Source organism: Telmatherina bonti (genome assembly GCF_933228915.1).
Source record: "Telmatherina bonti genome assembly, chromosome: 13".
Taxonomy (NCBI): domain Eukaryota; kingdom Metazoa; phylum Chordata; class Actinopteri; order Atheriniformes; family Telmatherinidae; genus Telmatherina; species Telmatherina bonti.
Genome location: NC_136611.1, coordinates 3578277 through 3606044, shown reverse-complemented (window position 1 = coordinate 3606044; position 27768 = coordinate 3578277). Strand labels below are relative to the sequence as shown.

General features: G+C 46.5%; 1 protein-coding gene across 2 annotated transcripts; it reads right to left on the bottom strand.

Moving 5' to 3' along the window:
* Positions 1-115: 115 nt before the first annotated feature.
* Positions 116-27768, bottom strand: LOC306763848 (solute carrier family 12 member 2). Of its 2 annotated transcripts, XM_079250792.1 has the most exons (26): positions 27290-27768; positions 25516-25638; positions 25357-25432; positions 23990-24085; positions 22280-22419; positions 22099-22209; positions 21061-21169; positions 20837-20964; positions 19680-19764; positions 19419-19567; positions 16784-16891; positions 14780-14903; positions 14605-14706; positions 14133-14288; positions 13297-13396; positions 12638-12749; positions 12420-12560; positions 12192-12298; positions 11765-11844; positions 10602-10742; positions 8866-8979; positions 8631-8742; positions 6487-6573; positions 3852-3987; positions 3704-3771; positions 116-398 (listed from the first exon to the last, which is right to left on the bottom strand). In XM_079250792.1, the coding sequence occupies exons 1-26, from the start codon at positions 27722-27724 to the stop codon at positions 263-265; spliced, it is 3276 nt and encodes a 1091-aa protein (XP_079106918.1). In that variant the 5' UTR covers positions 27725-27768; the 3' UTR covers positions 116-262. The 2 variants fall into 2 exon arrangements, with proteins under 2 accessions (XP_079106918.1, XP_079106919.1); XM_079250793.1 differs by lacking the exon at positions 16784-16891.

The window sequence follows — 27768 nt, the reverse complement described above, 5'->3', positions numbered from 1 at the left end:
CCAAAGACAGGTTCAGTTAATATTTTAATAAAATCTACAAAATGAAGTTAACGTAACTCAATGTTTTACCAATGAAAAAAATAGTCCTACTAATGACAGGACACCTGAATGCAGCACACAATCCGAAACGATGAGCATCGTTATTATAAATAAACATGATCAGATATTTACTGTCATTAATCTCATTCAGTAAACAGGTTGTTAAAGAATCTGTTTATTCTGTTATTAATAATAAAAACCCAAAAGCCTGATGGTGTTTATGTTATGAGTAGAAGGTGAGGACACTCTGGTGGTTTCCTCGGACCAGCAGCAGCGGGGGGACGTCTTTGGACAGGGTCTCGAGCCAGCACATGTACAGCGCGCTGGAGACGGTGCCTTTCCGGGCCAGAGGCATGCTTCTGCACACACACACACACACACACATCACTCAGCATCTGGTCTGCCAGACCGACAGGAGGTTTACGTGGTCCAGCACAAGTCCAGACCCGGTCCGGACAGCAGGAACCAGACCAACAGGAAGAGGTCTACGTGGTCCAGCACGAGTCCAGACCCTGTCCTGACTGTAGGAACCAGACTGGCAGGAGGAGGTCTACAGGGTCCAGTACAAGTCCAGACCCTGTCCTGACTATAGGAACCAGACCGACAGGAGGAGGTCTACGTGGTTCAGCATGAGTCCAGACCTCAGTGTGGTCTAGTCCGGGTCCAGACCTCAGTGTGGTCCAGTCAGGGTCCAGACCTCAATCTGGTCTATTCTGTGTCCAGGCCTCAGTGTGGTCCAGTCTGGGTCCAGACCTCAGAGTGGTCCAGTATGGGTCCAGACCTCAGTGTGGTCCAGTCTGGGTCCAGACCTCAATCTGGTCTATTCTGTGTCCAGGCCTCAGTGTGGTCCAGTCTGGGTCCAGACCTCAGTGTGGTCCAGTCTGGGTCCAGACCTCAGTGTGGTCCAGTATGGGTCCAGACCTCAATCTGGTCTATTCTGTGTCCAGACCTCAGAGTGGTCCAGTCTGGGTCCAGACCTCAGTGTGGTCCAGTCTGGGTCCAGACCTCAGTGTGGTCCAGTATGGGTCCAGACCTCAGTGTGGTCCAGTCTGGGTCCAGACCTCTGAGTGGTCCAGTCTGGGTCCAGACCTCAGTGTGGTCCAGTCTGGGTCCAGACCTCTGAGTGGTCCAGTCTGGGTCCAGACCTCAGTGTGGTCCAGTCTGGGTCCAGACCTCAGAGTGGTCCAGTCTGGGTCCAGACCTCTGAGTGGTCCAGTATGGGTCCAGTCCGGGTCCAGACCTCAGTGTGGTCCAGTCTGGGTCCAGACCTCAGAGTGGTCCAGTCTGGGTCCAGACCTCAGTGTGGTCCAGTCTGGGTCCAGACCTCAGAGTGGTCCAGTCTGGGTCCAGGCCTCTGAGTGGTCTAGTCTGGGTCCAGACCTCAGTGTGGTCCAGTCTGGGTCCAGACCTCTGAGTGGTCCAGTCTGGGTCCAGACCTCAGAGTGGTCCAGTCTGGGTCCAGACCTCTGAGTGGTCTAGTCTGGGTCCAGACCTCAGAGTGGTCTAGTCTGGGTCCAGACCTCAGAGTGGTCCAGTCTGGGTCCAGACCTCTGAGTGGTCCAGTCTGGGTCCAGACCTCTGAGTGGTCCAGTATGGGTCCAGACCTCAGAGTGGTCCAGTCTGGGTCCAGACCTCTGAGTGGTCCAGTCTGGGTCCAGACCTCTGAGTGGTCCAGTCTGGGTCCAGACCTCAGAGTGGTCCAGTCTGGGTCCAGACCTCTGAGTGGTCCAGTCTGGGTCCAGACCTCTGAGTGGTCCAGTATGGGTCCAGTCCGGGTCCAGACCTCAGTGTGGTCCAGTCTGGGTCCAGACCTCAGAGTGGTCCAGTATGGGTCCAGACCTCAGAGTGGTCCAGTATGGGTCCAGTCCGGGTCCAGATCTCAGTGTGGTCCAGTCCGGGTCCAGATCTCAGTGTGGTCCAGTCTGGGTCCAGACCTCAGTGTGGTCCAGTCTGGGTCCAGACCTCAGAGTGGTCCAGTATGGGTCCAGACCTCAGAGTGGTCCAGTCTGGGTCCAGGCCTCTGAGTGGTCTAGTCTGGGTCCAGGCCTCTGAGTGGTCCAGTATGGGTCCAGACCTCAGAGTGGTCCAGTATGGGTCCAGTCCGGGTCCAGACCTCTGAGTGGTCCAGTCTGGGTCCAGACCTCAGAGTGGTCCAGTCTGGGTCCAGACCTCAGAGTGGTCCAGTCTGGGTCCAGACCTCAGTGTGGTCCAGTCTGGGTCCAGACCTCAGTGTGGTCCAGTCTGGGTCCAGACCTCAGTGTGGTCCAGTCTGGGTCCAGACCTCTGAGTGGTCCAGTCTGGGTCCAGACCTCAGTGTGGTCCAGTCTGGGTCCAGACCTCAGTGTGGTCCAGTCTGGGTCCAGACCTCAGTGTGGTCCAGTCTGGATCCAGACCTCAGTGTGGTCCAGTCTGGGTCCAGACCTCAGAGTGGTCCAGTATGGGTCCAGACCTCAGTGTGGTCCAGTCTGGGTCCAGACCTCTGAGTGGTCCAGTCTGGGTCCAGACCTCAGTGTGGTCCAGTCTGGGTCCAGACCTCAGAGTGGTCCAGTCTGGATCCAGACCTCAGTGTGGTCCAGTCTGGGTCCAGACCTCAGTGTGGTCCAGTCTGGGTCCAGACCTCTGAGTGGTCCAGTCTGGGTCCAGACCTCAGTGTGGTCCAGTATGGGTCCAGACCTCAGTGTGGTCCAGTATGGGTCCAGACCTCAGTGTGGTCCAGTCTGGGTCCAGACCTCAGTGTGGTCCAGTCTGGGTCCAGACCTCAGAGTGGTCCAGTCTGGGTCCAGACCTCAGTGTGGTCCAGTCTGGGTCCAGACCTCTGAGTGGTCCAGTCTGGGTCCAGACCTCAGTGTGGTCCAGTCTGGGTCCAGACCTCAGAGTGGTCCAGTCTGGGTCCAGACCTCAGAGTGGTCCAGTATGGGTCCAGTCCGGGTCCAGATCTCAGTGTGGTCCAGTCTGGGTCCAGACCTCAGTGTGGTCCAGTATGGGTCCAGACCTCAGAGTGGTCCAGTATGGGTCCAGTCCGGGTCCAGATCTCAGTGTGGTCCAGTCTGGGTCCAGACCTCAGTGTGGTCCAGTATGGGTCCAGACCTCAGTGTGGTCCAGTCTGGGTCCAGACCTCAGTGTGGTCCAGTCTGGGTCCAGACCTCAGTGTGGTCCAGTCTGGGTCCAGTCCGGGTCCAGATCTCAGTGTGGTCCAGTATGGGTCCAGACCTCAGTGTGGTCCAGTCTGGGTCCAGACCTCAGTGTGGTCCAGTCTGGGTCCAGACCTCTGAGTGGTCCAGTCTGGGTCCAGACCTCTGAGTGGTCCAGTCTGGGTCCAGACCTCAGTGTGGTCCAGTCTGGGTCCAGACCTCTGAGTGGTCCAGTCTGGGTCCAGACCTCAGAGTGGTCCAGTCTGGGTCCAGACCTCAGTGTGGTCCAGTATGGGTCCAGACCTCAGTGTGGTCCAGTCTGGGTCCAGACCTCAGTGTGGTCCTGTCTGGGTCCAGTCCAGTTCCAGACCTCAGTGTAGTAAGGTCTGCGGTGAAAACATCCTGCTTCTTTTAGACTTTATAGATTAATAAACATGTATAGATTATCAATCGATCAGCTGACTGACCTGGTTTTGTACAAACAGGAATTCATTAATCATGATGAAGATGGTGAAAAGAAACAAAGTTCTTACATGACGATGAGTTTGGCCGAGCTGGAATGTTCCTTCAGCAGTTCGTTCAGTCGGATCTGACGGTTGGTCTGAAAGTAAAAAAGAAAAACAAGTTGATGTGGTTTTTCCTGCTTCCTGATTGGCCAGCAGGCTCGGTACGCGGACTGACCTTGGCCTTGTACAGCTCCAGCTCATTGTCGGTGATCCTCCAGGGCTCCTGGGCCTTCAGCCTCTCTGCAGCCTCCTGCTCCATGTCGTCCTCCTTCAGCCTGTACGGCTCGATCAGCTCCTTAAAGGTCAGTTTACTGCAAACAAGATTTAAAACTTTTTCAAACTCACGACAAAGTTCCCACAACAATCTGGACTTTCTATGCTGAAGACCTGCGACACATTCCACAACTAAACATGTCAGCTTTAGGGTGCATTCACATCAGGATTATCCACTAGACTCGGTGCAATTGCGGACTCGGTCCGATTAGAGACTCTGTCCGATTGGGGACTCTGTCAAATTGGAGACTTGGTCCGATTGGAGACTTGGTCCAATTGAAGACTCGGTCCGATTGGGGACTCGGTCCGGTTGGGGACTAAGTCCGGTATAGTTTGGGCCCAGTTGTAGAGCGGTGTATCTATGCGAACCGAGCAAACGGACTTGGATTCGTATCAGAAAGGCTGATGTGAATGTGTCCTTAGTGTCAAAGACGGGAACGTGATGAAGATCTGGTCCACATCAGCATCCATGATAGACTCAGGATGTCCAGTTTGTCTCAAAACGTCAGTTTAAAAACAGAGATGGAGGATTTCCAGCTTTCTACTCTGCAGTCAGAAAACCATTAAGCTGCAGAATCAACCTAATCTAGAACCAGTGATGGACCAGTGGTGGGGAACCTTGGCTATGTCCTGCAGGCTTTAGGTCAGGGGTCACCAACTCCGACCCTCGAAAGCCACCACCCTGCAGATTTTAGTGTTTTCCCACTCCAACACACCTGACCCTAAATCAATGGTTCATCAACAGGCAGGTACAGAAGATGACAAGTTGTTAGAGAACCTTTTCATTTCATTCAACTGTGTTGAAGCAGGGAATCAATGCAGGATGGTAGCTCTCGAGGACCGGAGTTGGTAACCCCTGTTTTAGATGTTTCCAGGCTCCAAAACACCTTATTCATATGAAGGAGTCATTGTGAAAATACCCAGTAGACTGATGGATCCATTAGATTTAAATCAAAAGTGTTGGAGCAGGGAAACATCTAAAACCTACAAGACGGTGGCTCTTGAGAACTGGAATGCCTCAGGGGTTGGATCAGGGTTCTGGTGATAGTAGGTGGGTTGGATCAGGGTTCTGATGATGGTAGGTGGGTTGGATCAGGGTTCTGGTGATAGTAGGTGGGTTGGATCAGGGTTCTGATGAATGTAGATGGGTTGGATCAGGGTTCTGATGATGGTAGATGGGTTGGATCAGGGTTCTGGTGATAGTAGGTGGGTTGGATCAGGGTTCTGATGATGGTAGGTGGGTTGGATCAGGGTTCTAGCGATGGTAGGTGGGTTGGATCAGGGTTCTGATGATGGTAGGTGGGTTGGATCAGGGTTCTGATGAATGTAGATGGGTTGGATCAGGGTTCTGATGATGGTAGGTGGGTTGGATCAGGGTTCTAGCGATGGTAGGTGGGTTGGATCAGGGTTCTGATGATGGTAGGTGGGTTGGATCAGGGTTCTAGCGATGGTAGGTGGGTTGGATCAGGGTTCTAGCGATGGTAGGTGGGTTGGATCAGGGTTCTGATGATGGTAGGTGGGTTGGATCAGGGTTCTGATGATGGTAGGTGGGTTGGATCAGGGTTCTGATGAATGTAGGTGGGTTGGATCAGGGTTCTGATGATGGTAGGTGGGTTGGATCAGGGTTCTAGCGATGGTAGGTGGGTTGGATCAGGGTTCTGATGATGGTAGGTGGGTTGGATCAGGGTTCTAGAGATGGTAGGTGGGTTGGATCAGGGTTCTGATGATGGTAGGTGGGTTGGATCAGGGTTCTGATGAATGTAGATGGGTTGGATCAGGGTTCTGATGATGGTAGGTGGGTTGGATCAGGGTTCTAGCGATGGTAGGTGGGTTGGATCAGGGTTCTGATGATGGTAGGTGGGTTGGATCAGGGTTCTAGCGATGGTAGGTGGGTTGGATCAGGGTTCTAGAGATGGTAGGTGGGTTGGATCAGGGTTCTGATGATGGTAGGTGGGTTGGATCAGGGTTCTGATGAATGTAGATGGGTTGGATCAGGGTTCTGATGATGGTAGGGGGGTTCTAGCGATGGTAGGTGGGTTGGATCAGGGTTCTGATGATGGTAGGTGGGTTGGATCAGGGTTCTAGCGATGGTAGGTGGGTTGGATCAGGGTTCTGATGATGGTAGGTGGGTTGGATCAGGGTTCTGATGATGGTAGGTGGGTTGGATCAGGGTTCTGATGATGGTAGGTGGGTTGGATCAGGGTTCTAGCAATGGTAGGTGGGTTGGATCAGGGTTCTGATGATGGTAGGTGGGTTGGATCAGGGTTCTGATGATGGTAGGTGGGTTGGATCAGGGTTCTAGCAATGGTAGGTGGGTTGGATCAGGGTTCTAGCAATGGTAGGTGGGTTGGATCAGGGTTCTGATGATGGTAGGTGGGTTGGATCAGGGTTCTAGCAATGGTAGGTGGGTTGGATCAGGGTTCTAGCAATGGTAGGTGGGTTGGATCAGGGTTCTAGCAATGGTAGATTCAGTAGATTAGCTGAAGGTCAGATATCCATCACCATTTACCCCACATGCAAAGAGAAATGAGTCTTACTTGTGCTTTTTGGGTTTGGTGTTTATGTCTCCGAGTACGTTGATATCAGAGAAGTCGATCCTGAACCTGCTGAGCAACGTGGCCATCCTGGTAACAAACACAAGTTATTAGGTTTCTGCATCAAATAGCATTTTTATGTTCTGATTTTACCTGCACAAAGAAATTAAAAGAAAGAGGCAGAAATAGTGGAACACTTAAACAACAAAATGTAACTCCAAGTCAACCAGACTTCTGTGAAATGGAACTGTCCACTTAGGAAGCAACACTGATTGACAATCAGTTCCACCTGCTGTTGTGCAAATGGAATAGACAACAGGTGGAAATTATAGGCAATTGGCAAGACACACCCAATAAAGGAGTGGTTCTGCAGGTGGAGACCACAGACCACTTCTCAGTTCTGATGCTTTCTGCCTGATGTTTTGGTCTGAATGCTGGCGGTGCTTTCACTCTAGTGGTAGCATGAGACGGAGTCTACAACCCACACAAATGGCTCAGGTAGTGCAGCTCATCCAGGATGGCACATCAATACCAGCTGTGGCAAGAAGGTTTGCTGTGTCTGTCAGCGTAGTGTCCAGAGCATGGAGGCACTACCAGGAGACAGGCCAGTACATCAGGAGACGTGGAGGAGGCCGTGGGAGGACAACAACCCAGCAGCAGGACCGCTACCTCCTTCTTTGTGCAAGGAGGAACAGGAGGAGCACTGCCAGAGCCCTGCAGAATGAGCTCCAGCAGGCCACAAATGTGCATGTGTCTGCTCCAACAGTCAGAAACAGACTCCATGAGGGTGGTATGAAGGCCCGACGTCCACAGGTGGGGGTTGTGCTTCCAGCCCAACACCATGCAGGACGTTTGGCGTTTGCCAGAGAACACCAAGATTGGCAAATTCTCCACTGGCGCCCTGTGCTCTTTACAGATGGAAGCAGGTTCACACTGAGCACATGTGGCAGACGTGACCGAGTCTGGAGAACGTTCTGCTGCCTGCAACATCCTCCAGCAGGACCGGTTTGGCAGTGGGTCAGTAATGGTGTGGGGGGGCATTTCTTTGGAGGACCGCACAGCCCTCCATGTGCTCGCCAGAGGTAGCCTGACTGCCATTAGGTACCGAGATGAGATCCTCAGACCCCTTGTGGGACCATATGCTGATGCGGTTGGCCCTGTTATCAGAATAACTTCAGCATATACACGCATGTTGTGACATTACTTCCTCTTGTTTTTACGTCACCGAGGCTCCGCCCATCTTTAATACAGTCTACGATGCTGATCCAACCACTCCGACATCCTGTGAGTTTAATCACCAACTATGTTCATGTTTTCTTCGTACGGATGTGTTTTGATGAATGAATTTATTTCAGAGCTTGTCTGTCTTAAGTTCGCATGACAATGTTTTGTTTTCTTGAAGATATTGCAGGTGGGCCCTGCGATGGACTGGTCAGCTGTCCAGGGTGTACCCCGCCTTTCACCCAAAGACTGCTGGGATAGGCTCAAGCTTCCCCGCGACCCTGAATTGGATTAAGTGGTTGGGAAAATAAATGAATTAATGTCGGAGGTGGTGTTCTGTTTCCTTACAGGTTTAGCAGCTGCTTATCTGGTTTAGACTGAACATCTCAAACTGTTGATTTCTGTCTGGTTTATCCCTATACCCTTTGCCTCTGTTTCTTTCTTTTTCTTTCCCTTTCTTCTCCTTTATTTCTCCCCCCAAACCCACTTGTCAGGTCCTGCATCAATATACAAATTCAGCTTTTGTCAAAGTTAAAAATTAAGAATGAGACTTAAATTGTTATGAGGGGCCTGATATCCATAAAGGTCCTATTGGCAAAGCAAATTGTTGGGCACAACAAAGCAAGCCAGACCACCATTTTCCTGGTGCAGTTTATAAAAAAAGTGTTGTAGTACAACTAGCTGACAGATTACTGCCACCAAGTGGTGGGAGGTTGCACTGCAACCGCGTTTCTCAGATTAATATCTCTTGTGTCATCTGTTGAAATGACAGCCCTCATGGCCCATTGGTGCAACTCAGATTGTATTTTTTATCATCTGAACTCCAGGAACCTGATCAGATTTTTAGTTGGCATGGAAACGGGGTGATCATCACGTGGCGTCAACAGATAGTCAACAGATGTTGAGGAAGCAGCTGTGGGACTCACGCTCTACGGTCGTGGTCAATCCTGTTGATCTTCCCCCCGATGAAGACCCTGATTCTGCAGTCGCCCCACTTACTCCTGTTCGTCAGCAGGTAGGGGATCAGCAGAGTCAGACCTGCAAACACAAGACTCTGCTTCTTTAAACCGCTTTCATCCGTCTCTCCATCAGGCCGTTGAGATGGAACATGCTCATATATGTGATTTATGAGAAGATTGATCTGAACGTGTAGAAGCTGACCTCCATCGTCAAACAGCCACCACACGTCGATGGTTCCTTTGCCTTGTTTCTTCTTGAACTGCTGGCTGGTCTCCAGCAGACGCTGATCCGTCAGACTCAGAGGAGATTTACCGTCTGTCAGCAGACAAGTTCAGTCATGTGACTGTTATTAAATGGTTATTAAACCCTTCAACGTCAGCTAAATGCAGCATAAGCAGGTAAAGATGCTGTTTGAACTTCCAGGACTGTCTCTAAACCGTCTACAGACCTGCAACAGAAAAACTTCTCTGTCTATAAAACTAAAAGAGTTCAGAGAGAATGTAGCTGGATAAACTGAATGTGCTTCTTTATCGTTCCTCCAATCAAAGTAAACAGGCTGAAAACAACAATGCAGACTGCGGTGTGGATACATTAGCTCCATTTCCATCACCCCTTCAAATTATACAAAATCTAAATATCACAAAAAAAACTTCTAATGGAAAATCTTACGATTAGAAAAACCTCTCAAGTGTCGCTAAAACCATTAAACACTCTCATGAGACAGTTTTACATGGACAGATGTGTCCATGTAAAAGTTTATCACTAAAGTGTAGTGGAAACACTATTTCCACTTTTACCTTTCACCAGACGTGGCGTAGGGCGTCACATGACCAGTTCATTTCAGGTTGAGATGGCGCTGTACGTATTCTCGCAAATGAGATTTTATAAGACTTACACCTTTTTTGCACAAAACACCATTTAATGAAAACACCTTGGGCTTTGCCAAAATTTTAGAAAATATAACTTTTATTTTCCGAATAACTGTTAACGAAAACATGGCTACTGACGCCAAATGCAGTTTGTTTTCTGGTCTTGTGTCATTACAGTCGGCCATGCTGAAACTACAGTAGCCGGTATGGGACAAATAGCAACAATGTGGAATAAGAAGGCGTTTTCCCTGCAAACCAGCACACATAATCATTAAAATGCTGGAGGGGAAGGCCAGAGAGATGCTTACTACCTCAGTAACAAAAATATGTTCAATTGTCGTTTAGAAATGTAGGAGACGTTTTCAGGAAACCAGGAAAGAGAAAACGGGAACCTCAAAGTCAGCGTGACTGGAGCATCATCATCAGACTAGCCTTCCTCAGGAGGAAGGAGCTCAAGGAGGAGAAAGATGTTAAAAGGGATGCTGAAGTTAACCCTCCACCCTCTGGTAAGTCGCCTGCACAGATAAGTTCGCCTAAAGCTAACTGTTTTCATTGGGTTTTGTTCGACAGTGTAGCTCGTTAGCATCGCAGCATAACACTGCTAAAACACAGCAGCCTTGTTGCTACAGAAGTGTATGTTTATGTGGTTTTAGCAGCTTTTAGGGTCACTGTAAACACAGCTTTTAAAGCCTACCCCCCAACTTTTAGTCCGGCTTTACCGCTACAGTTAGCTGGTGTTTACCGCAACTATGGAAGCTACTGGAACCAGGTAACATTGCAGCTCCACCAGAGGAGAAGCAGATTTCATTGTATGTGTCATGTCTCTGACTTCTGCATTATTCGTTTAAATGTTATACACGATTTCAACGTGAGATGGGAGTAATTTTGATGCTGTGTGCTTTTAAAGCTGATGGACAGAACTGAAAGAAAAGGATGTTATGGTATGAAAACATCTGCTGTTTGCTCCTCACTTCAGGTTCCACTTTAAACCTAAATAAAGTGCAAAAAAGACCTTAAATCTTCCTGGATTCTGGATCTGGGATCATCAGACTGAAACGCCATGCTGACCTCTGATGATGAGCGGGCTGCTCTGGTTGATGGCGGTTTTTGGAGGACAGGAGTCCGAATCTGCATCTTTAACCACACTGATGGAAATGATACCATCCTTCCCGTTGACTGGGGGCTTCTCGTGGGACGACAGCAGCTCATCTGCAGGGACGCAGAGAAAAAGATCTTCTCATTACTGGATTTTATGCAGAAAAATATCTTAATCATGCAACAGAAACCAAGTAAGATCTGTCCATCTGGGCGGGAATTTCACAGTTCAGCGCTAACCTGAAACTCTTCTGTTTCATTCATTTACTGTTTCTGTTCCCATCTGAAGCTTTAAAAACAACTCTTACTACGAAAGTGCATATAGTTTTAGGTTTGTAAATTTGCTAAATGCATCTCTTTGGATGATGCAATACTTTCAAAAAGGAGGGAAACCAGAGGGAACCAATAGCAATGCTTTAATTGGTCACATGACTCTCAGGAAGCCAAACTGAAGTTTGATTTTTTTTTTTTTTATTTATTAAAGGAAAATTTTATGCCTTCTTATATCTAGAAAAAACATTTTCCCACTTCAACAGGAGTATATCTTTATTTCTAATAGTTCATTAGTCAATTAGGTAATAAATACTTGTTTAAAATGTGGATAATGTTGCCGTCAGGGAACACTGAGCCATGTTGGACCCAACATGCTTCAGGAAATATTGGTTTTAAGTTTATTTAGTGTTTAAAATCAGATAATTCAGTTCTGAACTTTCTAATCTAAAAAGCATAAATGTGACGTTGGTGCAGTATCGTCAAGTTATTACAAAGATTCAGTCTTATTTACTCAGAATTTCTACATTTTCCTCCAGTTACAGGATCATTCCTGACATGTTGTCTGTTTGTAAATGCTTCATGAAACTTCATCAGCACCGAGCAGCAACGAGACAGATGATGACATAAAGAAGCTTACACTCTTCTGAATGTTTATTTTAATAGTAAAACCATCACGTCCTTTTTATTATGATAGTTATATTTATCAGAACTTCCTAAAGCTGATAGATATTTAATTTATATTAGATTATGTTTATTTAGTTGCTGTTTCACATAATAATAAAAAAACCTTCAAACATTTTAAAATGGCATCATAGCTGATGGAAAAGGTGGAAAATGAGTAATTTACTAAAAGGAGAGTGTACCTTGTCCCTGGATGTGAGAGATGTCCAGTCCATCCTGAAGCCGGAGGATCACCACCCCAAACTGCAGGTCAAACGCATCACTGGAACGAAACAACAGGATTAAACTCGTATATTTTATGTAACAGAAGCAGCAGCTTCATCATCACGTTTTACTGGAGAATAAAGAATCCAACCAGTAGAGACCTCATGGAAGAAAAACTCTAAACCTGGATTCAGGACCAAGACCTGCTGAGACTTCAACTGGTTTTTATTCACATAGCGAAAGATGGATGGAGGGAGGGAGGGAGGGATGGAAGATTGGGTGGAGGATGGATAGATGGATGGTTGGGCGGGTGTGTGGGTGGGTGGATGGATAAAGGCATGGATAGATTGATGGATGGATGGATGGATGGATGGATGGACATTTTAAGGCCATGTCCGTCCTTACTGTATGGTGTTGATGTAGTTCTCCACATCCCTCATGTCCCCGTCGGCCCAGTTGTTCTTGAAGCCCATGACCAGCGTGTTGGGCTTCAGACGACCCAAACCAACAGCCTAAAGGAAACAAGTCTGAATTATTCTGCTAATCATGGAACAATTTCATCCACAAATGATGTAAGTTAAGTATTTCTGGTTTGAACTGTGAGATCAGAGGTGGACATCACGGTTTTCATACCTGCAGGAGCAGCTGTGCTCCATGTCTCAGGTTATCAGCAAAAACCGGAGCATAAAAGGCCTTGATGCGCTTCCGGATGAGCCAGCGCTGACAGCGAGCGTAATCCTGAGACAACTCCTTAAAGTTGGGCCGACGGGTCACCTGCAGCAGGAGGGAGATGTGCTTGGAGAGCATGCAGAGCGTGGCATGGAAACATGAGAGCATCAGACGGTACGTACGATCCTGACGTGTCCGCAGACCATGAGGCTGACGTTCTTGGTGAAAGAGTTAACCAGCTGCTGCAGGGCGGGACGGGAGTTTGGGTAACCAACCAGGACCAGACACTGTGGTCTGGAAACACCAAGAATCAACACATTCCAGTGCTTTTAACAAGCTTTTTGGTTACATAAAGTCTGGAGATGTTTGTGGAATTACGCGCTGCATTTCTGTTTCCCGCCAAAATGCACAAAACCTAAATATCGCAATGAAAAGACTGCTAATGGAAAAAAGGTCAAATATAAATAAAAAGCTCTGACGAGGTGGTTTTTCAGACGTGTCCATCTAGAAGTATATCACAAAAGTGTAAAAGAAATGGGTTTTGTTGCATTTACAAACGTACTTTGTCCAAATCTGAAAATAGGAATCAAATAAAATGGAACACTAAAAGTTCTGGTGACAATGTGATCAAGCTGAGACTGGCAGGATCTGATGGAGCTCCATGTTTAGATGTTTTTTTATCAGAAAACAAAGTTGTTCTGGATTAACCATGAGATTTACTAGTTTTCTTCTTCGTTGGTTGTCTCGTCTTGTCCTTCAGTAATGCAGCGCCTCCTCTGGTGGCAGACTATCTCGGTGTCTTTGCAGCTTCAGTCACAGAGGAAATGAAAACAAGACAAACCTGAAGTTTTTTACGTGGTCCTCAACGGTGGTCAGGCTGAGACAGTGAGTCAGAGCCTGGTTGTAGATCAGCGCCTGAGTGGACGAACCCCAGTTCACATCTGCAGGAAACACAAAGCGGATTCCTTCCGTTTGGGTCTGTTGACTGCAGATTCTCAGCCAGAACAGTTGGATTACAAAAAATCAGCGTTTTATTGCAAAATACTGGATTTGTTTTAGCTCAGAGCTTCACGTAGAAAGATTCAGACATGGAAGCAACATGTATTTATCATAGATTATAAACTATAAACGTATCGGCAGCAAAATATGTTGAATTACAATGTAATAAAGTCCAAATGCTGCAGTTTATGATGTAGCGAAATAACACGAAATAAATGTTCATACGCGATATAAATTATGAAGTGTAAATATATGATATGATATAATATCTAAAAGAACAAGGTTGTGTGTGTATCTGTGTGTGTGTTGGGGAGTCAGGATTAAGTCTATCATGCTGATTTGGGAGGCAAGTCGCTTGTTGAAGGAATCTCTTCATCTTCTCAGGCAGCGGAAACATTGGTCTGACACGATGGCCAGAATATCTGTTTACTGCAGAAACTTTTACTGTGGTTGTCAGAGCGTTCCTGGTTTGGAGAATCAAAGGCAATTCTGGAAACTAGCACACACACACACACACACACACACACACACACACACACACACACACACACACACACACACACACTTCCACACAAACAAAACAGAAACCTAAGCCTTTCATTGGGTTTCCATCCTTCTGTCCATCCGTCCATCTGCCAGGGTTTTACAATGAAAGATAAGCCATCATCATGTTGTTACCTGGTTTCTTGTAACTGACGTAGATGTAGAGGGCAAGCACGATGAGCAGAGTGACCAGCGCTGCCCACCAGTTGATGACGAACATGACCACGCAGCACAGGATGGCCCCGGCCAGAGACACCCACATGTTGTAGTATTTAAAGCTGGGGCGCCATCCTGTGGAGAGAGCCGAGTGAAGCAGACGTCAATGGACCAGAACTGAGACCAGTTCCCGAGGCTCAGAGAACTTTACTACTGAATAAACAGTTACGTTAATAATCCACCTTTTCCTTCATAGCTTTGTCCTCTCTTACAGATACCTGAACATTACAGGTTCTTACTTGTTAAAGTGAAACTGTGAGAACCTTCTGGAGCTTTTTAACATCATCCAGCATCACACCATGAACCCAGTAGGATTGACTGCTCTAAGAAAATAAATCACGAATATAAAAGTTAACTCAGGTCCCCCAACGGGACCAGAACCATTCTGTACCTGGAGAGTTGGCCAGCGAGGCGTGGAAGACCGAGAAGTTGATGAGAGCATACGAAGCCAGGAAGAAGTTGGAGATGATGGGAGCGATGATGTTTAACTCAGCTGGTGGACAAAAACAGTAAGATTCACGGTTTAAAAAGTTCTCTCTGCTCTCTCACAAATGTTTCCAACGCACCGATAAGGATGAAAGCGAGGCCGATGCAGAAGGTCAAGACGTAACCACGAAGAGGCTCGTTGTTCTTCCCATATCCCTTCGCAAACATACCAAGTCCTGGATAGATCTTGTCCTTACAGAGCGCCTGCAATAACAACAGATCTTATTTAGATTTTTATTACTGTTTTAGAGAATCAGCCTGAGTCCTAAAGTATCTACAACTAAATGTACTTCAGTACAGACACATAAAAAACATACTGAAATACAGTAAGAAAGTACTGGAACTTTGCCACATTCCAACACTGTCTTTTACATAACTCTGGTTTCTATTTCTACCAATTGAACTGGTTTGAATCGTACTTAAGTACAGGAGCTACTTAATATCTGTTGGTAACTAAACAGCCACCCAAAGATGTCATGCAGTTCCACCAGGTTCCATGTTGGGCCCCTGTTGTTCAGTATCTACATGTGGAGTTCCACCAGGCTCCATGTTGGGCCCCTGTTGTTCAGTATCTACATGTGCAGTTCCACCAGGTTCCATGTTGGGCCCCTGTTGTTCAGTATCTACATGTGGAGTTCCACCAGGTTCCATGTTGGGCCCCTGTTGTTCAGTATCTACATGTGGAGTTCCACCAGGCTCCATGTTGGGCCCCTGTTGTTCAGTATCTACATGTGGAGTTCCACCAGGCTCCATGTTGGGCCCCTGTTGTTCAGTATCTACATGTGGAGTTCCACCAGGTTCCATGTTGGGCCCCTGTTGTTCAGTATCTACATGTGGAGTTCCACCAGGCTCCATGTTGGGCCCCTGTTGTTCAGTATCTACATGTGCAGTTCCACCAGGTTCCATGTTGGGCCCCTGTTGTTCAGTATCTACATGTGCAGTTCCACCAGGTTCCATGTTGGGCCCCTGTTGTTCAGTATCTACATGTGGAGTTCCACCAGGCTGCATGTTGGGCCCCTGTTGTTCAGTATCTACATGTGGAGTTCCACCAGGCTCCATGTTGGGCCCCTGTTGTTCAGTATCTACATGTGCAGTTCCACCAGGTTCCATGTTGGGCCCCTGTTGTTCAGTATCTACATGTGGAGTTCCACCAGGCTCCATGTTGGGCCCCTGTTGTTCAGTATCTACATGTGGAGTTCCACCAGGCTCCATGTTGGGCCCCTGTTGTTCAGTATCTACATGTGGAGTTCCACCAGGCTCCATGTTGGGCCCCTGTTGTTCAGTATCTACATGTGCAGTTCCACCAGGTTCCATGTTGGGCCCCTGTTGTTCAGTATCTACATGTGGAGTTCCACCAGGCTCCATGTTGGGCCCCTGTTGTTCAGTATCTACATGTGGAGTTCCACCAGGCTCCATGTTGGGCCCCTGTTGTTCAGTATCTACATGTGGAGTTCCACCAGGTTCCATGTTGGGCCCCTGTTGTTCAGTATCTACATGTGGAGTTCCACCAGGTTCCATGTTGGGCCCCTGTTGTTCAGTATCTACATGTGGAGTTCCACCAGGTTCCATGTTGGGCCCCTGTTGTTCAGTATCTACATGTGGAGTTCCACCAGGCTCCATGTTGGGCCCCTGTTGTTCAGTATCTACATGTGCAGTTCCACCAGGCTCCATGTTGGGCCCCTGTTGTTCAGTATCTACATGTGGAGTTCCACCAGGTTCCATGTTGGGCCCCTGTTGTTCAGTATCTACATGTGGAGTTCCACCAGGTTCCATGTTGGGCCCCTGTTGTTCAGTATCTACATGTGGAGTTCCACCAGGTTCCATGTTGGGCCCCTGTTGTTCAGTATCTACATGTGGAGTTCCACCAGGCTCCATGTTGGGCCCCTGTTGTTCAGTATCTACATGTGGAGTTCCACCAGGCTCCATGTTGGGCCCCTGTTGTTCAGTATCTACATGTGGAGTTCCAGGAGGGAAATTACACCAAATGAACAAAAAGACTTTACAACCAACAACTGAAGCATCAAAGCTGGCAGGTGGTGGCAAACAGCTGGAAGAAAAATGTATTAATCTGGCTAGTTTCCGACCTGGAAGACTTTGGGCGCGCTGACTAGCGAAGCCAGAGCCGAGGATAAAGTGGCTGAGAAAATTCCTGCTGTGATCAGAGGTCCGAAGGCAGAAACCAGGCTCATCACCTGGAATAAAAACACAGAGTACGAAAACAGAGATCCTGTGTGAAATAGGATCCATAGCGCTCATAACACCACTGGTCTCAGTCTCAGGTCGTTGTTTCATTAAGATTGTTGGTTATTGCTCGGCATAACTTAAATTTATTTACTAATCATGAATTAAATGTCAAATTTTCTATTTTATCTGTCAGTTTTATCATATTTTACACCAAATGTCAGCTTTTTTCTTTAATTGATTAGAGATAGAATACCAAAAATCTGCTTTAATCTAATCTGATTTGATGTGTGATAAATGTTAAATCACGAAGCTATAATTTGGCTTCTTATTAATTTAAACTTCACTTGATAAGTGAGACCCACAGCGATCAATGACCTAACCTGAAACTGGGTCCTGGCGCCGGACCTGAAACTGTTAACGACTGTATGTCCTACAGAACAGGAAGTTACTGCACTGACATCATTTATTCTGTTTAATCATGAAAATCAGAAAAAATTTATCTTAAATATTCTGACATTAAACTTTCGATAAACATGAAAACCAACATTTCCTGCAGCATGTTGGTTCCCTCTAGTTCAACGTTCCCTGAAGGCAACATGAAGCATGTTGGTTCCAACATGTTTCAATGTTCCCTGAAGGCAACATGAAGCATGTTGGTTCCAACATGTTTCAATGTTCCCTGAAGGCAACACTATGTAACTTTCCAGCTGCATTTTAACAAGTTTTCATTATTTAACTCAGAAAAAATTATATTAAACCATTTAACTCGTCTTCTAAAGTAATCAGTTATTCAAAGACATGAATTTGTGAAACTGCTTTGTTGTCTGAAGGTAGCACGGTGAACCAGGGTTAATATTAGTTTCTAACGTGTTGCTGACCGGGTGTTTTCAGGTTAACCTGTCCCTCAGTGTGGACAGAGACGCTGAATGTATAAAAACAAAGTCAGAGGTCAGCTGTCCAACACGGAGGTGACATTTGCTCCTTTAAGGATGATTCACGTCTTTACAGAGCAGATTATACTAAAACAAGAGCAGCTGATTCTGCGTGTGGCAATGCAGCAGTTTGTGCAACAATCCAGAGATATCAGTGTCAGTAAGCAGTGTGTGTGTGCGTGTGTGTGCGTGTAGGTGGATGGTCAATGCTCTCATTCAGATCCGAGCAGCGAGGACCTTGTGACTGGAAACAACAGCAGCTATTATCTCTGCTGCTCTTTGCACTTTGTTCGGGAACAGCTCCGTCTCTCACGTACAGAAAGACAAGCATCTATGTTGCATCCTCATCCAGAGAAGCAGCATCACTGATTCATGTGAGCCTAAAACAACCACAACACCACTTCAACAAGTTTGTCTCCAACCAGTAAAGTTTCACGCTGCATTGAAGGCAGTGCAGTCGGCTTGTAACGATGAAGCTGAAGGAAACTGGATCGTTCAGACAAACGGGATCCAACTGCAGCATTTGTGGGAAACGGGACAGAGCTGCATCCTGACACGGCATCACCGCCACTGTGTAGGCTTCCACAGAAGACAATGGCTGTGGGTGTGGGTGCACGTCACTCTCTGCCAGTGTGTGCTGCTCTTTATGTGACACACATTCCTGAACTTTTCTGAATGTTTGACTGTAAACTCCCAGATTCTCTTTACAGTTCGTTATTTCTCAGGAAGCCCTTTGGTCTGAAGATGCTACAGATGCTCCCACTGGTCCACCTGTTCCGCTTCCTGCTACGCAGCAGCATGTAGACATGATGAAGACCACTTCCTGAAGTTCAAGCTGAGATTCAGATGAAGAGGAAAGCGATGGAGGAGACTTCACATGTTGCATGTTGTCGTCTTTTCGTTTCTCTTCTTGGCTTCTGGTCTCTTTGTGTCGGCTTTAAGTCGTCTGTCCATCGCCTGACAGCAGAGCGACGTCTCGCTGCTCTGCCAAGACGAGCGTGATGGAGGACAAAGAGCTCAGCTATTGGTCTTCATCCTGGACAACAGTCCCGTTTCCACCAGGTCCGATCCGGCTCAGTTCTTTTTACGTTTCTGCAGGAGGAACTGGTCAAGGCTCCGGAGTATCCGACCAGAACTGCTCCCTATCTTACCCATCTGAACCGAAAGGGTGGAGCTTGACACGTTGCTTTCTGTTGATTGGTTGAAACCATTTCCTGTGTGCCTCCATGTTTAAATATACAGTGGATTTATCGTTGCTTAAAACCACATGACACGTGGCTGGGTCGCGTTCTTCTTCCTTATAACTAAAGGAATGTGTTGCGTTGCTATGACAACATACTATTACGTAGTTACGTAGGATGTGATGTCAGAATCCCCGGATCTATCGCCGTCCGGCTGATAGGCCGCCTTCCAGGGGAGGGTACGGTTGCCAAGGGTTTACCGGACCAAACTAGATTCTTTAAACGGTCTGAGAATGTAAGTTGTTGCATTATTCCTGCTGATCCAGCAGGTCTGTGCTTGTTCCGCAGGTCCAGCAGGTCCTGGACCCTGATGGTCCTCCCCACCGTCACAACCTGGACGATCTGTTACCTGGGACAGTTACCTGGAAATCGTTCATCAGGCCGTACTGGCATCCTCCCTCCTTGCAGATAGAGAAATCGTAGCCTAGCGTGCAGGCAGCATCGGTGCAGTTCACCGTGTCGCTCACCGTGTCGTTGTGGTCGCCGGTTGCATCTCTCACAATGCAGGCGCCTGAGGGACGACAACAAGTCAGTCTGAGGTTAAACTCGCATGTTAGAATCCGATTGTAGCAGAAAAGGGGGGAGAAGTGTCAGGTTTGGAGGCCAGACTGGTGAACGTGAACCTGTAGAGATGGCCACCGCCACATAGGTGAGTCCTGTGATGAGGATGGCGAGCAGCGTTCCTTTGGGAATCGCAGACTGAGGATCCTGCAGATGGAGACGTGGTGATGTTTACATTTACTGTCAACATTTTATTAGTGAATAAAAAAGTTTCAAACTGAACTAAAACAAACATTTTTTTATTTTTTCACACATTTAAATATACTAAAACCATTTTTACAGTGCAAAAGAGAAAAAAGAATCTGGTCCTGAGTCTAAAACATAAACTGTATATAAAAGATGGGCGGAGCCTCCGTGACGTCACCCGTAGGTTTCTGAAGAGCAGAATTGAAGCTCGGTGGGCGGTTCCTACCATCACCATCTTGGCAGGGGCATGCGTGTCGTCTCGCCCGGAAAATACAAATATGGGCAAAGAGGTGGAGCTGAGAGGGGGGCTGTGAGCGTCATGGTGGATGATTGACATCGAGCGAACTCCAAACATTCTGTAGCTAAGAGCTAACCGAGCTAACCCGGAGATAACAGGAGCTAACCAGCTAACGGAGGTTAGCGGGCTGAAGCTAAGTCTCGTTGTTAACCGGCTAAAAACCACGGTTGTTCTACGTTCTTCTTACTTTAAGCGGGCGATGGGGTACCTGTCAATCAAAAGGACACGCCCCTAAATATGCCCAACTTCGAGATTAAATTACTTTTAAACGGGCGAGTTAGAAAAAACTCCACTCCCCCCACAGTTGTCATGAAGGTAAACCTGACCTATTAAACCTAAAATGGATGTCAACAAGTTCAGGGTTTTACCAACAACTCTATTGTTGGTAAATGTATATATTGTATTAATTGTATAAACAAATGTTGTATATATTGTGTTTTCAATATATACACAAATGTTCTGTGTTCAAATAGTGTGGGATTTATAGTGTTTAGAGAGTAAACTCTCTGTGCAGCTGCTGCTAAATGATGAACCAAGTGTCTGAGACGCGAACGTTTGTTTTGTGGTTAAACTATCCAGCGAGGTGAAGCCTCAACATGGAATCAACTCATGGAATAAATGCATGTAAATATCTGCTTCTCTTGCCTTTGCATTGGTAAACTGTGTTTTAGCAAAAAGAGATGCAATGAGACATGTACATCCTTGCTTTTATACAACACAACCATGCAAACCCACCGTGAGGTCACCGGAGATGTTGGCTCCAGCCAGGATCCCAGTGGCTGCAGGAAAGAAGATGGCAAACACGGAGAAGAACGTCTCCTCGTCTCTGAAGTCTGGACCAAAGTTCTCCACCAGAATGGCAGCTGCAGGGACGGAGAACCAGAACACAGCCGGACTCATTCGTGTTGTTTTACAAACAAGAAGACAATGCTTTTAGAAGATGAAGGACGCAGACTGACTGTTGTAACCAAAGAATCCTTTTGGCTCTTTGCTCTCAGTTGGCATGAAAGTCCCGATGAAATAGTTGGCGATGGCGCCCAGCAGGATAACCAGGAGGACGATCTGAGCCTGAGGTGGAGGATGCAAACACAACTTCCTCAAACAGTAAAAACAAACAACCCTCTGTTTCCATTGCTCCTTGAACTGCTCAAAACGTTGCAGCAAAAACTGCCAACAGAAACACCTGCGTTCAGAAAATCCTCTCAAACATCACTAAAAGGTTTCTACGCGCTCAGGAGGAGGTTGTCCAGATGTGTCCATGTGAAAACATGTGTAACAAAACACTTATTCACATTTACAGGTTGCCAGGTGTGGCGTTGAGGGTCACATGACCAGTTCATTTCAGGTAGAGACAAACAAAGAGCAAAACCCTGAAACTACCTGGATACCTGAACAAGCCGTAATTCTCAGAAAATCTCATCATGTTGACGAGATTTTATGAAAATCACGGCTTGTTCATGAAACACCATTCATATCGCAGTTGTACTTTGTCGTAATTTCGGACAAATCGCCGTTACTTTGCAAAAACTGAACAGAATCGTAGCTTGTCGGGACGATTTTTCTTTTTCGTGGAAGCTGAATTACGGAGGTTTGAGCTCCGCTTCACATGAAGCTGTTTTACAGGAAGTTGGTCTGTTTTCTGGGGAGATATTCCTTGTTATTGTCTGTAACTCCCGACTTGACGACAGTCCCAGTCGCATGTTCGGTGTCTGACTGCTACTTTACATCAATGCCTAACAAGGACTTTTGAAAAGAGGAATTGCAAGTAGAAAGTAGAAAGATCTGTGACTGTTGAACACATAGAGATACGTCTGAAACTAACAGTTTTTCTCATCACATCCATCCATACGCCTGCATTCACACAGGAGACCAAAATGGCCCAAATCTGACTTTTTATGTGACACATTTCTGATGTTTTATGGCATCTGGACTGCACAGATCTACACTAAAACCTTCTAAAAACCTCTTCAGGGGACTTCAGTGGTTTTCAGGCCTACCTTGGCTTCCCATTCCATACCAGCCACGGAGATTCCCAGCAGCAGGATGACCGTCAGAGACCCAACGATGCGAATGTCGTTCAGCTCATCGGTCATCAGAGCGTCGACATCCTGCAGAAAAACAACCAGGTTAAATCCGTTCTCCGCAGACGGTTGGGTTAGGAGCTAAAGAACTTCTTACGTTGAGCATTTCCACGACAGTTTCGGCGAAGCCTACGACGTACATAGCCACGGCCACTGCGTTAGCGAAGGCGAAGATGAGGCCGATAGACCCTCCAAACTCAGGTCCGAGACTTCTGGAGATCAGGTAGTACGCTCCTCCTGGAAGGCAAGGTTTTAACGTGTCAGCTGGAGCTCATTAAGAGTTACTGCAGGTGTAGTATCAGTAATTCCACCCTGCTCGACTAGGCTTCATCAAAAACAGGCTGTTGAACAGATGGTCAGCCAGTCCATAACAGAGACGTGTTCAGACCCTCAGAGTGCAGAATGGATGCTTGCTAAGACTTTACAGACACCCCCGTAATCACGTCCTTCTGGCTCCAGTCTGCAAACACAGATCAGGCTTTTCATTGGTCAGGTGGATTGCCTAAAATCCTCAGACATGCTGATCCTAAACAACAATGAGATTGATATCTGGTCTCGTTTGTTTCTGCAGTTTGTAGGTAGGAAACCAGATCTGAGAGAAATAACTTTAAGGAGCAGCGATGGCCATACACGTTGGAAACGTACCTTTCCGATCTTGAAACTCTGTATTCTGAACTTGTTGGACTTTGAAGCAGCATCTAATATCTGCTAATCTGGAGTGTCCTGGAGCTGAGAAACCACATCACTACCTTCTCCCCCAGGATGTTGCGTGGTGTTTCAGCTGAGTTCTGTAGAGCATCTTTAAGAAAGGTGAATCTGCCTTGAATTATAAGATCAGCAGCTCAGTGGCGGGTAGTCCTCATGGCCTCCTGCTAGTGACTGCCAGTGACCCTGACCACCAAGTCCCCCTCCTGTCGTTTTACTCGCTCCTCATTCACATCGATCGACAGAAATCCCAGGCCAGCCAAGAGAGGAAATCTCTTCAACACGTCCTGGGTCTTCCTTGGGTCCCGAAGATCGTCCTGAAGAGCTAGGTCTTCCAGGGTAGGGTCCCCCATAGCAAACAGGTCTCTAGGGGACAGACCAAGCGTGGCTCAAAGAACCCCGATGATGAGTAAAAACAATGGATCCAGGTTTTTCTTGCCTAGATCTCTTCTAGAGCCCAGCCTGGAGGCGGTACCTGGTTGGGTTTAGCCTGAAAAGGTAACATTGCCCTGTTCCTCTGGACTCACCACCTGCAGGAGGGACCGTAGGGGTCAGATGTAGTGTGAACTTGGCAGCAGTCGAATGCAGAGACGTCGGCGGTCTGATCCTCGGATTCTGCAGGAACTAGTTCTCAGGACAAGCAGCGTTTAGAACGTGTATTTCAGGATAAAAGGAGTTCTAAGTCTGTTTGTCCTCGTTTTAAGGCTCCAGAAACAGTTGTTCCTTCAAGCGGACGGTCAAGATCCGGCGTGTCCGTCCCTGGTCCTCCAGAATGGCAGTTCTCTACAGCTTGTTATCAACTTCTGCCCCAACACGTTGGCCAGTTAGTCTGGAAACCTCTAAAACCTGCAGGACTGGTCACTCCTGGTCTACATGCACCTGGAGAGTTTGACCGTACATGTAAATCTGATATGTAAGATGTGATAGTGGCTGCCACAAACAGATAACAGGATAAAGTTTCTTCTGGATAGAAGTACAAAAATGTGTCTCTGTTATTGATCTGTGTGATGACTAAGGTGAAAACACGTTGCTTTAACTCTGCATGCTAACCAGAAAAACATGCTGTGGACTCTCCTGAAGCTCTGAGACGGTAGAATCTCACCTCCTCGTACGAAGCCGTTGGTTGCTATGGCAGAGGTGGACAGTCCGGTGATGGTGGTGACCACGGTGGCCATCAGAATGATGGCGATGGTGAGTCCTGTTCCACACAAAACAGCAAACGTTTGTTAAGCTCAGCTCAGTTTAAAGTTAAAGTCAGAACGATGTGAAGACAGAAGATGGGAGATGATAGAATCGGTCCAATCGGCCGGGGACATGCCCCTAGCTGTCAAGTCTCCCGTTTTGGCTGGGAAACTACCGTATTTTCCCCCGTTTCCCAACGTCCGCCTGTATCTTTACTTTCCTGTAAGTCTCCCGTATTGTGATATAGTAAATAAATACACTGATATGAAGAAACAAACCCCACTCCTGTGTAGAATAAACATTCAGCAACCATTTAACTTCATTTCCCAAAATGAAAGAACTGTAGGCCCCCGCTCCCGATTACGATCGGGAATGTACGGTGAACGACATTTCTCCTACTCACACCACAACGCTCTGGGCGGTTACCAGAGAATTTCCCGTATTTTAAGTTCCTGATCTGGACAGGTATGTACGTCGTCTCATCATCGGTAACCATGAAGAGTTCCACCAGCAGGTGAGTTTAATGCCTCAGTTTCTTTTGTTACGGTTTCATTAATGAACATAAGAGACACGTAATCATGAACTCTTTTTATGTATGGTTTTGGAAATCAGTCTGAATGTCCTGAATATAACAAACTTCATAAACATGTAAACAACAACAACGTTATTCTCAAGTAGAGATTTATTGTTTCAGTACCAGAAAATCAACAAGCATCAGTTTCAGATGTCTCCTGTGTCGGTTACGTACGTTATTTGGTCCATTTTTGAGAACTTAGCTATCCGTCACTTATTGCAGAAAATGGAGCAATACCACCAGGAACCACGGGGGGCAGTGTGGAGCTGCTGACAAGCAACTGGAGAAAGAAACAAACCAGAGAAGAAGAAGAGGAACGAGAAGGAGACGACCGTTGAATAAATAAATAAATAAATAATGAAGAAGACGCAGAAGTTTTGTGGTTTTCTTGTCGCGGTGCGTTACCGCTACTGGTGTCAGAACGTGGAAGTGGACTGTGAGCTCAGCACTGCCCCCTGGTGGATGAACTGACTGAACAACATGGCGACGTGAAACGTGGGAGGATGAGGACAGAGAAGGACAACTCAGAAATGGTCCTGGACCTGTAGTCCTGATAAAAGTTGGACTGTGCGGTAAGTGGACGACAACACACACACACACACACACACACCACTTTATATATCACACACACATGACGAACACATTAATCTGTCCACTGAGTTTGATTTAAAAAAAACTCGTCTGCAGGACGAAACCGTCTTATCTTTACCCACCGATTCCAGCCTGTCCGACGATCCAGGACATCCGGATGAAGAGCATCACACCCCAGATGTTCAGCATGCAGCGGATCTGTCGCACAAACAGCAGAAAACCTCAACATCTGCGCCAACATCTGCGCGAGCTTGACTTTGTTTCATCTTCCCCAAACCAACCAGGACTCCTTTGATCCACCCGAACTTGACGGTTCCACCTTTCGCCTCCTTCGCCATGAGGGCCGCGGCCTCCTCGGCTGCAGACGGCTCCTCTCCGCCGGTCAGACCGTCCTCAAACGGCTCCTGGTGGGGGGGCAACCAGAAGAAACCAGCGCTGAAATCTGCGAGATGTCTGCAACATAACTCCTTCAGGATGCAGACTGAAAAGCAGTTTTCATTCGTCCTGTTCAGATTTCCCTTTCTGATCATCAGAAACGACCAGAAACACAAAGTTAAAGATGGAAATGACGCTAAATGACCAAGTTTTAAATACGAGTTTTATTCTGCAGCAGAAACATGTTGCTGTTCAGTTTGGATCACTTAAATTCACAAGTTTCCACCAAATCTGATGTTACAGACTTTTAGCTTTAACCCAAAGAAGATTCAGATATTATTAAAATAACAAAAAGTTTTTTAAAAAAAGAACTAGAACAAAAATGTGTGATTTCTACAGCTAAATGGATACAAGCCTTTGAAAACTGAATTTAAAAAAGTGAAAAGACTGAACTGGACCTTAAACATGAATAAATATCAGATAAATATTTATTTATTTACTGTTTATAAATGTACGATGTGTAAACATGACTGTAGTTCCCAACATGTCCACCAGGGGCAGAAGAGACTCATCAGACAGCAAAGTTTTTACATAAAATGATGCAAAACGTCTCAGAAACTTGTCAGATAAACAAAGTTTAATGTTTGACTGAGTTGTTTTAGAGAAGAGGAGAAACTTGACCACGTTTTCCTTCTAATAAATCCTGCAGATCATCGAGAGAAGAAGAAAACCTGAAGAACAAGTTTGTTTTATGACTGAAGGAAAATCATTTTTCTTTCTTAAATCTGAACTTTTTCAGTTTATCACCTTTTGGAAGAAAATAATGATTTTAAATAGCAAGTTTTTTAAAAAAAACAAACAAACAAACATAAAATAAAGTTTTATTGATTAAATCGAGGCTCTGAAACAAGAAGTGACTTTAATGTCGGCAGCAGGGTTGTTCGCTGTCCTGCAGGTTTTCCACGTGTCCCTCCTCCAACACACCTGGATATAATAGCTCCATCAGCCTATCAATGTCTGGTTGATCTGAGTCGGTGTGTTGGAGCAGGGAAACCTGGAGGACTGGCGCCGGACACCCCTGATCTGCAGCTTCGTCAGGTTTTACATGAAGATCATTTTTATTTTCTCTTTATCTTATAAATCTAAAGCAGTTGAAACATTTCAGGATTTAATTATTCATTTATTTAACAGGACTCTGAGTCATCGGAACGTTTTCCTGGAAAATCAGACGAATCCAAAAATAAGAATGAAATAAAACAGATTAAACTAATAAAAGTTTAATAAAATAATATAAAAATCTAAAAAATTTCTAATAAAAGAAAAAAATTACAATAAAAATAAAATATAAAACTGTAAAAAAAGAGCCAATTATAGAGAACAATTTTATAAGACAATATTTTAAAAAATGAATTAAATGAAATAATAAAATTAAAATGGCATCAATAAGACAAACTTAAATAAATAAAATGAATAATTGATTACTGAAATGATCAAAACTAAAAATAAAATAAAATAAAAATAATTGAATCATATAATAAAATATAAAATTAAGTGAAATATTTAAGATGAAATAAAATAAACAGAAATAATAAAACATTAAAATGACAAAACAAAATGTCAAATAATTAAGAAAAATGGAGAGAAGTGATAATAGAAGTATTAAAACAGCTGAAATATTACTTTGTCCAGCTCATCGTGCAGCTCCGACAGCGACGGGCGCGTGAGCTTCTCCCCGAACGGCGCCGCGGTTTGCCGGTAGAAGTCGATGTTCGGCACCGCGTCGATCGTGTTGTGTCCGAAGGTGCGCATGTAGTAGGTGTTGGAGTGCGAGTCCGACACGTGCGTGTGCCCCGTGCCCGTGGAATGCAGGCTGACCGAGTCGCTTCTGGCCGGGTCCGGCTCGTGGAACACGTCCGGAGGGAGTCCGATGTCGGCGGCGGTGCCGAGCGCGCCGGGGTCCAGGAAGCCCACCCTGAAGCGGCCTCTGAGCTCGTCCCGCGGGCCATCAGCCGGGGCCAGACCAGGGGCCGGGGCCAGAGCCTCCGACACCACATCCACCTGGAAGCGGCTCTGCGCGGAGCCGCCGGTCCTCAGAGACGGTTTCTGTCCGGACATGAGGACAGCCTCCAGCAGAACCGCGACTTCAGGGTGAAGTGGTC

Bases quoted from the DNA above. Each gene is read 5' to 3' on its own strand.
- LOC306763848 (XM_079250792.1), bottom strand. From the start codon at position 27,724: ATGTCCGGACAGAAACCGTCTCTGAGGACCGGCGGCTCCGCGCAGAGC. The intron at 22,210-22,279 runs GTAAGAAGTTCT...GTTTTTCTGCAG, and splicing joins CTGTCGTGGAAATGCTCAAC to GATGTCGACGCTCTGATGAC. The intron at 13,397-14,132 runs GTAACAACATGA...TGTTTCCTGCAG, and splicing joins CGTCAGTTACAAGAAACCAG to ATGTGAACTGGGGTTCGTCC.